This window comes from Eumetopias jubatus, unplaced genomic scaffold, assembly GCF_037043125.1.
Source record: "Eumetopias jubatus isolate StellerSeaLion01/CBP00866 unplaced genomic scaffold, mEumJub1_p1.0 scaffold_96, whole genome shotgun sequence".
Lineage (NCBI taxonomy): Eukaryota > Metazoa > Chordata > Mammalia > Carnivora > Otariidae > Eumetopias > Eumetopias jubatus.
Window position 1 is genome coordinate 232,620 of NW_028274902.1, and position 13,523 is coordinate 246,142.

The following is a 13,523-nucleotide window of genomic DNA, read 5'->3' on the forward strand; positions in this document are numbered from 1 at the left end:
CAGGATGGTACAGCTTGGGTCCATGGAGTGACTCTGGAAGTGACAGTGTCTGTCCAGGCATTTACTGCTGTAGGAGATTGTGTCCATGGCATCACTCTGGAAGTGACAGCCTCTGTCCAGGTATTTACTGCTACTGGAAATACTACTTGGATCCATGGTATGTCTCTCAAAGTGACAGCTTCTGTCCCTGGATTTACTGCTACAGATATAGCTTGGGTCCATGATGTGACTCTGGAAGCAACAGCCTCTGTCCAGGGATTTACTGCTGGAAATTCAGCTTGGATCCATGGTGTGACTCTGGAAGTGATAATCTCTGTCCAGGGATTCACAGCAAGAGCCTGACCCTGAGTTAGGGCTGTGACTGTGTCACTCTCAAATTGTGTCCAAGTTTTAACCACTACAGATTGAATAAGGGTGAATTGTGGGAATATTTCAAAAGTAGACCAAGGAATTACTGTTTTGGCTTGGGTCCAAAATATATCTGATGAAGCTAATATCTGTGTCCAAGGTTTTGCTCTTGAAGATTCATCCAGGGCCCACACTGTGACTGTATCTGCTACAGACTTTGTCCAGGGATTTAATGCTGGAGATTCGGCCTGAGGCCACAGGATAATTGTATCAGCTACAGCCTGTGTCAGTGAACTTACTGCTGGATATTCAGCTTGTGTCCATGGCATGACTAAGGAAGCTACAGGCTCTATCCAAGGATTTACTTCTGGAGATTCAGTCTGAGTCCACAATATGACCATACTAGCCTCAGGCTCAACTGACCGTTTTAGGGCTGGAGATTTGTACTCTGATTCAGACTGTGTCCATGGATTTACGGCCAGAAATTGAACCTGAGTCCAAGTATTTACTGATGGAGATTTAGTCTGTGTCCATTCTGTGACTCTATAAGCTATAGGTTGTGTCCACTGATTTACAGCTAGAGATTCAGCCTGGGTCCATAATGGGACTATGGAAGCTATAGCTTCAATCCTGGGAATTAAGGGTGGAGATTCAGACTGAGTCCACCTTTTGACTGTACCAGTTTCAGTGTCCAATGTTTTGGGCAACTGCTGTGTCCAAAGTTTTACTTCTGAAAATTGAGATTTGGTGCCTGGTGTGACTTTATCAAATTTAGTCTCTATCCAGGGCTTCACAGTTGGAAAAAATCCCATGGTCCATGGTATGGCTGTTTCAGAAACAGCCTCTGTCCAGGTATTTTCTTCTGGGGATTCATTCTGAGTCCATGGTATGACTGTGTTATTTTCAGTCTGTGTCCAGGTATTTACTGCAAGAGATTCATCCTGGATCCAAGGTGTGACTGTAACATTTTCAGGTTGTGTCCAGAGATTTGCCACTGCAGTTCAGGCTGAGTCCACTGTGTGACTATACGAGACAAAGGATACATCAAGAGCCTTTGTCCTGGAAATTCAGTCTTTGCCCATGTTGTGACAGTATCAGCTAAAATATCTGTCCAGTGATTAATTGCTGAAGCTTCTCCCTGTGTTGAGAGTATAACTGTTTTGGTTTCAGACTGTGCCCAGGGATTAACTTCTGGAGTCTCAGCCTGTCCCCATGCCCATGGTGTTGATGTATCAGCTTCATTTTGTGCCCTGGGATTGATTATACCCACATCTGGCTGAATCCAACGTCTTAAGTCAGATTCAGATTGTGTTCAGAATCTAACTTTATCACCTTCAAGCTCATCCCAGGGCCTTACAGTGTAAATGACATGTTGTATCCAGGCTCTTAGCTTGTCTGCCACAGGTTGGTTCCAGGGCCTAACTATTTCTGTTTTGGACTGTATCCAGTGGTGGTCTACTTGGGATACTGGCTCTGTCCACATTGTGGGTGTCTCCACTTGAGTCTGGAACAAATGTCTGACATTGTCAGCCTCAGATTTAGTCCTAAGCCTGGGTATATCACCTTCAGGTTGGGTCCAGGAATTGGCTGTTTGAAATTCTGTCTCAATCCAAGGTTTGAATGTATGCATTTGATTATACAACCAAGGTCTGACTCTATCAGCTTCAAGCTCAGACCAGGAAATGGTTGTCTGAGATTCAAGTTGGTTCCATGTTCTGAATGTATTGGTTTGTATTTGCAACCAAAGTCTAGCTATATCAGCTTCAGGCCCTGTCCAGGGTGTAATTGTATTAACTTTAAACTGCGTCCAGATTCTGAATGTCAATGCTTCAGGCTTCATCCATGGTTGGATGCTACTAGCTTCGGACTGAGTCCATGGTCTCACTATGTCAACTTCAGGCTGAGTCCAAGGGTAGAGTGTTTGCAAGTCTGGCTGAGACCTTGCTCTCCTTTGATTAGACTGAGTCCAAAACCAGGATCTGGCTGTACCAGCTTTAGGCTTGTTCCCAAGTCTGAAGGTTTCAATTTCAGTGTGTGTCACGGATCTAATTATATGTGCTTCTGACTGGGTCCAATGTTTGTCTTTACCATTTTCAGTCTGGGCTCTAGGTCTGACTATTTGAAACATAGGCTGAATCCAGCATCTGATTCTTTCAGTTTTAATCTGTAACCATGGTCTGATTTCTGCTTTCAGCTGAGTCAGTGGTTTTCTTGCCTGGGTTTCTGGCTGGGTCCAGGTTTGGGTTATGGCAGCTTCAGGTTTACTCCAGGGCCTGGTTGTATCAGCTTTAGACTGAAAAAAAGGCTTAATTACATTTGTAATAATATGTGTCAAAAACCAGGTTGTATCTGCAGTTTGAATCTGGGGTTTGACCATAAAAGATTCACGTTTACTCCATGGACTTATTCTCTCCATTTGACTTGAGGCTTTGCTCAGACTGGTATTATATTGTGCCCAAGACTTAATAGTGTTGCTTGCAGATGGTATCCAAATAAAAGTCATATTAAGTGCTGAAGAAGTCCACAATTGAGCTGACTTAGATTCAGGAAGAATCCAGTATTCATTAGTCTTTTCTGTAAGTTCTTGGGATTCATCTAAATTTAAGACTGACTGAAACCAGGGTTCCAACATAAGAGTTAATGTAGGATACTGAGATCCATTTGCATTTAGCGTGGAATGAGTCCAGAATTCATTTTTATTAACTGTTAAAGGAACCCATGCATTCAAGTTATAAGTTACTGGTTTAAAAGCAGTGTGAACTCTATCGACTACATGGTGTATTTGGCTTCCAATATTCTCTTCACTTGATTGTATCTGCATCACTGTTCCAGTTTTATCAGGTAGAGAATGTGTCCAAGGTCGAATGTCAGGGGTAATTTCTAGCCAGGTTCTAGCTAGAAGTTGACCATGGAAAGGAACCTTACTAGACTGAACTTGAAGCTGTACAGTATTAACCCCAGAAAGAAGGTGGGATCCATCTATGCCACTTGAAAACAAAACCCAGGATATAGCAGAACTAAATAATGGTAGAGTATGAAGCCCAATGATAGCAGCTAAAGGATTAACCCAGGGGTTTACTGAATTGGTCATCGTTTGGTACTGATATTTCATTGTATCTTTCTGAGGAAGGTCCTAGGGTATAGATTTATCAGGTGTTGGAGGCTTTGGGGGTCCAGAAAGAACCAAAGCTTCAGAAGTACCAGCTATTGGGGTATTCCAGGGCTCAGAAATATCAGAAGGATCCCGCTGTTTGGTAACAAGAGATGTCCAAGATTGTATCATTGGGAATTTGCTACTTGAGGAGAGCTGACTAGCTTGAAGGTGTAACCGTCTACTGCCAGGAAAAGAGTCTCTATTATTTAAACGAAAAAATACTGGAGGAGGATTCCGGTGCTGTCTGTTCAGTGGGAAAGTGCCTAATCTTCTCTTCCGTGACTGTACAGAGAGTCTGTGGGAGGTCAAAATGGCAGTACCCCTGCTCAGGCTAAGCCTGTCTTGTGGACGATGTTCTACCCCAGGAGTAAAATTGCAGGGTAGGGAAAAAATAGGATCCAGTGGCTTCTGAGATGTCTTGATAAGCCATTTCACCCAAGATAAATATGGGGCTGTCTTGATGACAAGAACAGGGTCATAACGGGCCATTGAGGATTCACTGACCAGGCCTACCAGTTCCCAGTGGTTGCCACAGAGGCAGAGAACAGGACTACCCTGCTGTACCTGAATGAGGAAAAAAGATAAGCCGTATTTATGTGGGACAAACGGGCAGACAAACATAAATCGTAAGAATATATTAAAATATATGTAACATAATTTATATGTAAATATATAATATATAAATTATAAAATATATGGCTACACATGTATGACATAAATAATATTTATATATTATATACATATTATCTCTAAATTCATTGAAATACATGAGATGTATATATTTTTCTACCATATATCCATATGACATGGTGAAAAATAATAAATGTTACCTGGTACATACTTCATAAAGCTCCAGGATAACTTACACACACATAACTGTAACTCCATTTAAAGGAGAAAAACCAAATTACAAAGGATATTTAGAGAAAACTCCCGCGTTCTAAATAGCAATTACATATTCAACATTCTTTATTTGGATATCACTTATTCCCTTTGCTGAGTATTTCTAGGCAGGGCACAACTTACACAATCATATGTAATGACTGTGTTTATCCTTATCACTCCACGTCATTACTCTGGTTCAAGTTGTCCTCATTTATTTTTCAACCATCGTCATTTCTGCTATTCTCTCATACCCAAACTTATTCCATGCTTTGTTCCTCCTGGCAGGCAGGATGATATTCAGAGTAAAATCCAAAGGTGTTATTAATTAGTTTCTGATCTCAGCTCAACATTTTTCCTTTGTTCATTTTGCTACCATCATATTTGTTTCATTCTTCACAGAAATTTTTCCACAGTAGTATCCTTTTCCTGGAATTGGCTTCCTTCATGGGATTTACTTGGGTTGATTTCTCAAGGGCTGTAAGTTTTTGGTCAAATAGAACATTTTTAAAGATCTTCTGCATTTCTTCTATTTTAACAGCACATCTTCATTATTTTCTTGGGAAACAATTGTTAGCTTTTGAGTAAGCTTCATGTGGATAAGGATAATTATATGCTCTTTTTAAACTGCTGCATCTTAGCATAGCACGAAATCATGTTTAGGCAATCAATATTTGATGAATGAATGATTCCTTATTGTTTTTGCAGTTCATGCCAGACCATTTTGTGGGAATAAATGTGAAGAGTACAAAGATACTTTAATAGACTTTGTTGGTTAGATTTCTAAATAAATCTGACTTCTTTAATTTAATTTTAAAAGCCATCTTTCATTCCACCTTCCAGAACAGGAAATATTTGATTCTTCTAAAATATTTTTTTTTTGCATTAAAATCTTTCTGTGACTCCAAGGACTTCTACAACTGAGTCCAGGCACCATTACTTCAAAATTGGTCCAAAGCAATTTTCTTTTCTCTTTTTTTAAATATTTTTCTTACCATCATGTGCCCCTTACAAATTTTACCACTCAAATATTTTCTATGCATTAAATGGTCATTACATTTGCACATCTTATTTCTATTATGAAGAGCTACTTTCCTCTCAAAATTTTAAGTATGCCCTTCTTCTATCCAAATGTAGATATAATTGTTATCTCCACTGTTCACAATAAAGATTTCTATAAGAACATTAACAAAATTATATTTTTACTAAATTACTGCACTACTCTCTCCTATCAAATCATAAACTCTGGTGACCAGGCCCAGAAAATCAGGATTTTCTAAGAACTGGGACCAGGCCTATTTCCTCTATGTACCCTATCAATTTGTAATCTACCACGCTGTGGTTACCTTGTCTTTCTTAATTTCAAATTTCTCAAATATTGGTTTCAAATCTTTGGTCTTTTGGGCTTGACAAAGTTTTGGCAATATGTTTATTAAGAAGAATTTGATATCACCCATATCCCTTTTCCACCACAAATTTTAACATCTTCCTTATTTGTAAATTTCAAACATTTTTATTTTTGCCTCTCACTTTTTTTGCCTTAAATTTCTTTGTAGCCATTTGTGACTTCTTAAATTTTATCTGTTACAAACTAAGTATTACTACATGTAGTATATAACACAAATATTACTACACATCTTCTAGGTTGAGCGTTGGGAAAAAAGTCATGATACTCTTTTAAAATATATATTGGTAGCAGGTACTCCTCATCACTAACTCAGTTACAATATTTTTGTAGCTTCAGGATGGTGAGATAATAATTACACCTCATAACTGAAGACTTTTAAGTACTCAGTTTGTATTTGTAAAACTGAGTTCTATTTGTATTCTAACAAACCAATCGAAGGATAACCTGTTCTTCCCATTGCTTTGAATATATTTTAGCAAATTTTCTAATTCTGAAATTTCATTGATGAAAATATTCCTGCTTTATTTGTGACCTTAAGAATAAATATATCTTTGAATATTTTTTGACATAATGTATGTATGATTATATCATCACATAAACATTACACCTGTGGATTGCATGTGAAAGTAAAGAAACTTTCTTTTTTATTAAGGGAGTAAGAGTCAACATGTTATCGAATGCTTTTAAATTTTTAAGTGTACAGTGTAAGATTGTTAACTATATACACTAGGTTGTTCAGCAGATCTCCAGCACTTATTCATCTTGCATAAATGAACTTGTATCCATTTTACATTTGACATATATTTTTACATCTCCCCCCAATGGTAACTCTGCCCTTATACAGTAAGTACCCAGCAGTCTCCTTGTGGCTGACTCCAGATGCATAAGTTGTTACTTTTAGTTAGGTGGATATATTGATGGTGGCAGAATGAGAGGTCCAGCAGCTTAACTGACAGCTTTTTGATACTGGTTCCAAAGTTATTGTGGTCTGAGGGAATAGAGATAGAAAGGACTATGAGATATGGGTTATTATATTCCTATGATTTACTACTAGGTTGGTACAACTTTCAATCTTTCAATCACAAAAAATTACTGAGATAACTCTGACTTCTCCTTTCCTTCCATCTAATCTCATACATACTTATTTCATACTTTCTTGTATTTTTTAGCTGTTCCTAAATCCCTCTTAATAGAACACAGAATATTATAACCCATGATATTGTCACTTTTCCTTCTTTACTCCATGTGAAGTGGAGTAATATGGCCTTAATTATTTACAAGATTTTTTAACATCCTATTTTATTTTTGCACTGTTTTGCTTTGTTTTTTCTATATCATTATATGAGCTACATTTATGATATGACAGAACATGACTCTTGAGCTTACTCTGATATTGGTATACCCTGCAGTGTCTGTACTGGCAGTTATAACAACTCTTCCAGAAGATGTTATAAGTGTGATAAAGTGGTATTCCCCCCACCCTGATAGGGTACTGTAGCAGGATGACTCCTATGTCTCCTTTGACTGGATCCATTCCAACTTGTGGACCAAAACTGGGGTGCAGGCATATTTTATGGCCAAGTAAGATATCTTCTTGGTCAATGACTGCTGAAATGTCAGAGTCCAAATGTTTCCTAAAGGAATAGAAAAGTGAAAAAGAGCATAATGAAATTAGACTGAGAAAAACATTTCATTAGTTTCATTTAACCTGAAATGTTAATGTAATCCAAAAAAATTTCTCTTTACATCCCTGTAAAATGATGCTCTACATTGCACACTGAATAGAATTTGACTTTTAGAACTCCAAGCTTCATTTTTAATATGTTATTTTCCAAAAACAAAGTCCCTTGAATGCGTCACTATCCAATGCAAATATAATTAATTTTGACAAAACAAATATAAAGTATATATGTAACTATGATCCCTTTATCACGATTCTAGCTGTACTTACAGTTTATTCAGACAGCTGGCTGTGGAGAGGATCCACCACTGACTCAGAATAATGCCCTGGCAGTTTTCAGTCAGGGACACTAGCCATGGGATGTTGCTGGATGCTGTCAATGGGGCAACCGATGGGGTCAATGAGCTTAACCACTGCTTTTGAGAATTGGGTACTAAAAGGCCAGATAGGGAGGAGAGGAGGTAAATATAACATGAAAAACAACATCTTGCTGAATGATTATTGAGATTTGTCATCCTAACTTTCATTTTTTGAAGATGTGAAATAAGAGAATATAGAGAAGAATGAGAAACATAAATAAAAGTGGCAAAATGTAAGATTAGATGAAAGACAAACATGATAAGAAGTAGGAAATGAAATAAACATCAAGGAGAAAAACAGAAGATATTTTAAAAAGTTAAGGAAAATAAAAAATATTTCCCCAGTAATAACACAAACAGAGGAGAAAAAAATCCCAATTATCTGTAACTTACCACCACAGCAGTGAAAAAACAGTCCCCAAAACTGATAGAAGCAAAATGGAGATCTCATATTGGCTCAAGCGGATGTGAATGCAAGATAGGGTTCCAGTCGAGTAGTTGCCAGGGTTGGGATTGAAATTATAGCATATAGAATGTCTGACATCATAATACCTACTTATGAGATAAGTGCCTTCTTCTATTATGATCACCCAACAAGAAATGTTACCCATATTTACTCAAGTTAAATGTAACTTAAAAATTGAAACAAACTTTTATTTAGTTCAATATTGACTTTCATTTTTGGAGTGAGACAATGAAATACCCCATTCCCACACTTTGTAAAGAATATAATCTATCTGGCTTTACATGTAGCTTTACGTACCTGCCACATATACACACTAATTAAAAGAATTAGTTCCACATGATCTAACACAGAAGTTGATGAAATACTAAACAATGATAGTTTAAAATAACTTACAAATCACTATGAAAATGATAGAAACTACAATTGTAGAAAATTAACTCAAGAGCTACAAACACTTCTATCTGATGACAATATTGCGCAAAGAGCAACAATTCAATAAATATTTCCCTACTCTCATATGGAGTGTGCCATCACTTGAACACATATATCTGAGGACAAGAAGCCTTGGCCTTCCTAAGTTTTTTAATTCAGTGGAGGAATATATTAGTTAAGGTTAGTTTCTGCTGGACTGGACAGAAAATATAAATCAATTATATAAGAATAAATATATATTTCATATGATAGGAGTCGTGAGATACCTGTGAAGTCAGCTTCATGAATTTATCTGAGTTCTTTCTATTTTTCTGGTCAGCAATTTTATTATTTGAATTCCATTCTGACAATGCCTAAAAAATGCTTTATCTATACCATGTCCTTGTTCAAAACACCAATTAAAAACAGAGAAAAGAGGGCAAAGGTGAAATCTAATGTCTTCCATTTAAGTCTTTATTCCATTTTGAGTCTGTTTTTGTATATGGTATAAGGAAGTGGTCCAGTTTCATTCTTCTGCATGTGGCTGCCCAATTCCCCAACACCCTTTAGTGAAGAGACTGTCTTTTTTCCATTGAATATTCTTTCCTGTTTTGTCGAAGATTCGTTGACAACAGAGGTGAGGGTCCATTTCTGGGCTCTCTATCCTGTTCCATTGATCTATGTGTCTGTTTTTGTGCCAATAACATACTGTCTTGGTGACAGCTTTGTAATAGAGCTTGAAGTCTGGAATTGTGATGCTGCCAGCTTTGCTTTTCTTTTTCATGATCACTTTGGCTACTGGGGAGCCTTTTCTGGTTCCATACAAATTTTAGGTTAGTTTGTTCTAGCTCTGTGAAGAGTGCTGGTGGTATTTTGATAAGGACTGCATTAAATGTATATGTTGCTTTGGGAACTATGGGCCTTTTAACAATGGTTTTTATTTCTATCCATGAGCATGGAACATTTTTCCATTTCTTTGTGTCCCTTTCAATTTTTTTCAGAAGTGTTCAACTTTTGCAGAGTACAGATCTTTTTCCTCTTTGATTAGGTTTATTCGTAGGTATCTTATGTTTTTTGGTGTAATTGTAAATGGGATCAATTTCTTTTTTTAAATTTACTTTTTTATTATGTTCAGTTAGCCAACATATAGTACTCATTAGTTTCTGATGTAGTGTTCAATGATTCCTTAGTTGCATATAACACCAAGTGCTCATCATACCTGCCCTCCTTAGTACTCTAGAGAAGAACACAAGCAGCAACCTCTTGAACCTTGGTCATATCACCTTCTTACTAGACACATTTCTGGGGGCAAGGGAAACAAAACCAAAATGAACTTTTGGGTCTTCATCAAGATACAAAGTTTCTGCACAATGAAGGAAACAATCAACAAGCCAAAAAGGTAACCAATGGAATGGGAGAGGATATTTACAAATGACATATCTGATAAAGGGTTAGTATCCAAAGTCTATAAAGAAATGATCAAACTCAACACCCAGAAAATAAGAAATCCAGTTAAGAAATGGGCAGACGACATGAACAGATATTTTTCCAAAGAAGACATCCAGACGGCCAACAGACACATGAAAAGAACCTCATCATCAGGGAAATACAAATGAAAACTACACTGAGATATCACCTTACACCTCTCAGAATGGCTCACACAAGAAACAGGTGTTGGTGATGATGCAGAGAAAGGGGAACCCTCTTACACTCTTTGTGGGAATGCAAACTGGTACAGCCACTCTGGAAAACAGTACGGAGTTTCCTTAAAAGGTTAAAAATAGAGCTACCTTTTGACTCAGCAATTGCACCTCTAGGCATGTATCCAAAAGATATAAAAATACCAATTAACAGAGGCACATCCACCCCAATGTTTATAGCACCATTAAATTCAAAAGCCTAACTATGGAAAGAGCCCTAATGTCCACTGAGTAATGAATGGACAGGGAAGATGTGGTATACATACAAGGGAATATTATCTGCCATCAAAAATAATGAATCTTGCCGTTTGCAATGATATAAATGGAACTCGAGGGTATTATGCTAAGCAAAATAAGTCAGTCATATGTGGAATTAAGAAACAAAACAGATGAACACAGGGGAAGGGAAAAAAGAGAGGGAGGCAAACATAGTAGTTAAACTATAGAGAACAAACTAGGGTTGTTGGAGGGGAGGTGGGCTGAGGATGAGCTAAATGGGTGATGAATATTAAGAAGGGACTTGTGATCAACACTGTGTGTTATATGTAAGGGATGAATCACTTCCTGAAACCAATATTACACTGTATGTTAAATAACTAGAATTTAAATAAAAACTTAAAAAAAAACTAATGTCTTCCAGCAGATGAAACTCAATAAGTCATCTTTTCCTGTATTTCCACAGCAACCCCACTGTTTGTTTTTTCCTTCCCTCTTTCACTATTCTGTGAAAGGCACTACTGTAATAATTTAAGCTTTATGATAGCTCTCAAAATGTGTTAAAGATAATTTTTATATTAACAATTAGTAAAAATGAGAGCACAATGTTATAATAATGAATAATGGATAAATTGATTTTAAAATGCTATTAAACTAATGCTTACATTGAAATCTGTGATGAATACAATTAACCAAACAACATAGGACAAGGAATAGAGTGCCTACTGTTTGTTTAGATGCCTAAATGAGGAAATAAAACATGCAGTGTCCAAGACATTTAACGAAATCCAGTGTAAATAAGTAAAAATGAGAGTGGAAGCAACATAAAGCTACAGAGGAAGATATTTACCCAATATTAACAAATCTATAATGTCCCTCTACCCATAACAGGCATCAGAGGTTTTTATGCTGTGTTTTTAATTATTCTAAAAGTTAACTAGAAAAGATAGTGGAGTAGGAAGACTTGAAGCTCACCTCATCCCATAGACATACCAAGATAACAACTACATCAGTGCACCCAGCTTAGAAAAGTACTCAAAGACTAGCAGATCAGACTTCCCACAATCATCCATCTAAATTAGCTCTTGCCCCAACACACTCTTTCAAGGAGCCTGAGCTGAGTACCAACCAGCAGGGATTGGTACCACTCCAAAGTGAATCCTACCATATGGTAATGGGAACATAACCACACTTAGTAGTTGTGTGACAAGATACAATCTTGTGTGAATGCAGTTCAGCAAATGCGCTGAGGTCAGGCATCTTGTGTGACCCAAATACAAGTCATCGCCAGCTCCAGACCACTCCTTAACAGCACAGGGACCAAACCCTGCCCAATGCATCCACAGCAGACATGGGGAGGAATACTGCAGCCAACTGAAGTAAAGGTAAATAAGCCTCAAACAAAATATAGCACAAATGCAGGAACAAATAGGAGATACTTGAGTACCCATTGGACACTGCACTGTAGGGCAATACAAGATTTCTTCTTACTGGAATGGTGGGGGCTGGGAGGGATAGGGTGGCTGAGTGATAGATATTGGGGAGGGTATCTGCTATTGGTAGTGCTGTGAATTGTGTGAAACTGTTGAATCTCAGACCTATACCTCTGAAACAAATAATACATTACATGTTAAAAATATAAAAAAAGAGGGGCGCCTGGGTGGCTCAGTTGGTTAAGCGACTGCCTTCGGCTCAGGTCATGATCCTGGAGTCCCGGGATCGAGTCCCGCATCGGGCTCCCTGCTCGGCAGGGAGTCTGCTTCTCCCTCTGACCCTCTTTCCTCTCGTGCTCTCTATCTCTCATTCTCTCTCTCTCAAATAAATAAATAAGATCTTAAAAAAAAATAAATAAAATCTGTTTGATCTAGAACAAAAAATAAATAAAAAAAGAAAGAAGCAGGAAGGGAAAATGAAGGGGGGTAAATCGGAGTGGGAGACGAACCATGAGAGACTATGGACTCTGAGAAACAAACTGAAGGTCTAGAGGGGAGGGGGGTAGGGGGATGTGTTAGCCCGGTGATGGGTATTAAAGAGGGTACGTACTGAATGGGGCACTGGGTGTTATAAACAAACAGTCAATCATGGATCACTATATCAAAAACTAATGATTTCTTGCATGGTGATTAACATAATATAATAAAAAATCAGCAAAAAATAAAAAGACTACTACTTTATAAACCAGGATATGTAGCTGACCTCCCTAATACATAGAAATAAACACAAATGTTAGACAACATGAGGAGACAGATATAACATCACAAATGAAAGAATGACACAAAAAGCACAGTAAAAGAGCTAAATGAAATGGAGATAAGCAATATGCCTAATAAAAAATTTAAAGTAATGATCATGAATGTATTCACTGGACTGAGAAAAGAGTGGACACTTCAGTGAAAATCTTAACACAAAGACAGAAAATATAAAAAAGAAGCAGTTGCAGATGAAGAACTCAATAACAAATCAGAACAGTGAGCTGGAAGACATTACAGAAAGTAATCAAGCTGAAAACCACAAATGAAAAAAGAAATATATAAATGTGAATAGCTTAAGGGATCTCTGTTACATCATCAAGAAGAATAAATTTATATTATAAGGATCCCAGGAAGTGAAGAAAGAGGGCAGAAAATTTTTCTTATTTTTTTAAAGATTTTATTTATTTATTTGAGAGGGAGAGAGAGAAACAGCATGAGAGGGGAGGGAGAAGCAGGCTCCCCGCTGAGCCAGAAGCCCGATGTGGGACTCGATCCCAGGACTCCGGGATCATGACCTGAGCTGAAAGGAGTCGCTTAACCAACAGAGCCACACAGGCGCCTGAGGGGAGAAAATTTATTTGAAGAAGTAACAGCTGAAAAATTCCTAAACCTGGGGAAGGAACTGACATCCAGATCCAGGAGGCAC

The 13,523-nt window shown here is 37.6% G+C and overlaps 1 protein-coding gene across 1 annotated transcript; it reads right to left on the reverse strand.

Annotated features, from left to right (window-relative positions):
* Positions 1–972: 972 nt before the first annotated feature.
* On the reverse strand, positions 973–8,283 carry LOC148161666 (uncharacterized). The gene is given in 8 exon segments (XM_088020651.1): positions 973–978; positions 1,143–1,348; positions 1,351–2,182; positions 2,243–4,066; positions 6,644–6,780; positions 7,179–7,426; positions 7,744–7,906; positions 8,226–8,283. Coding segments are annotated over 8 exon segments (3,474 nt in total).
* Between the last annotated feature and the right edge of the window lie 5,240 nt (positions 8,284–13,523).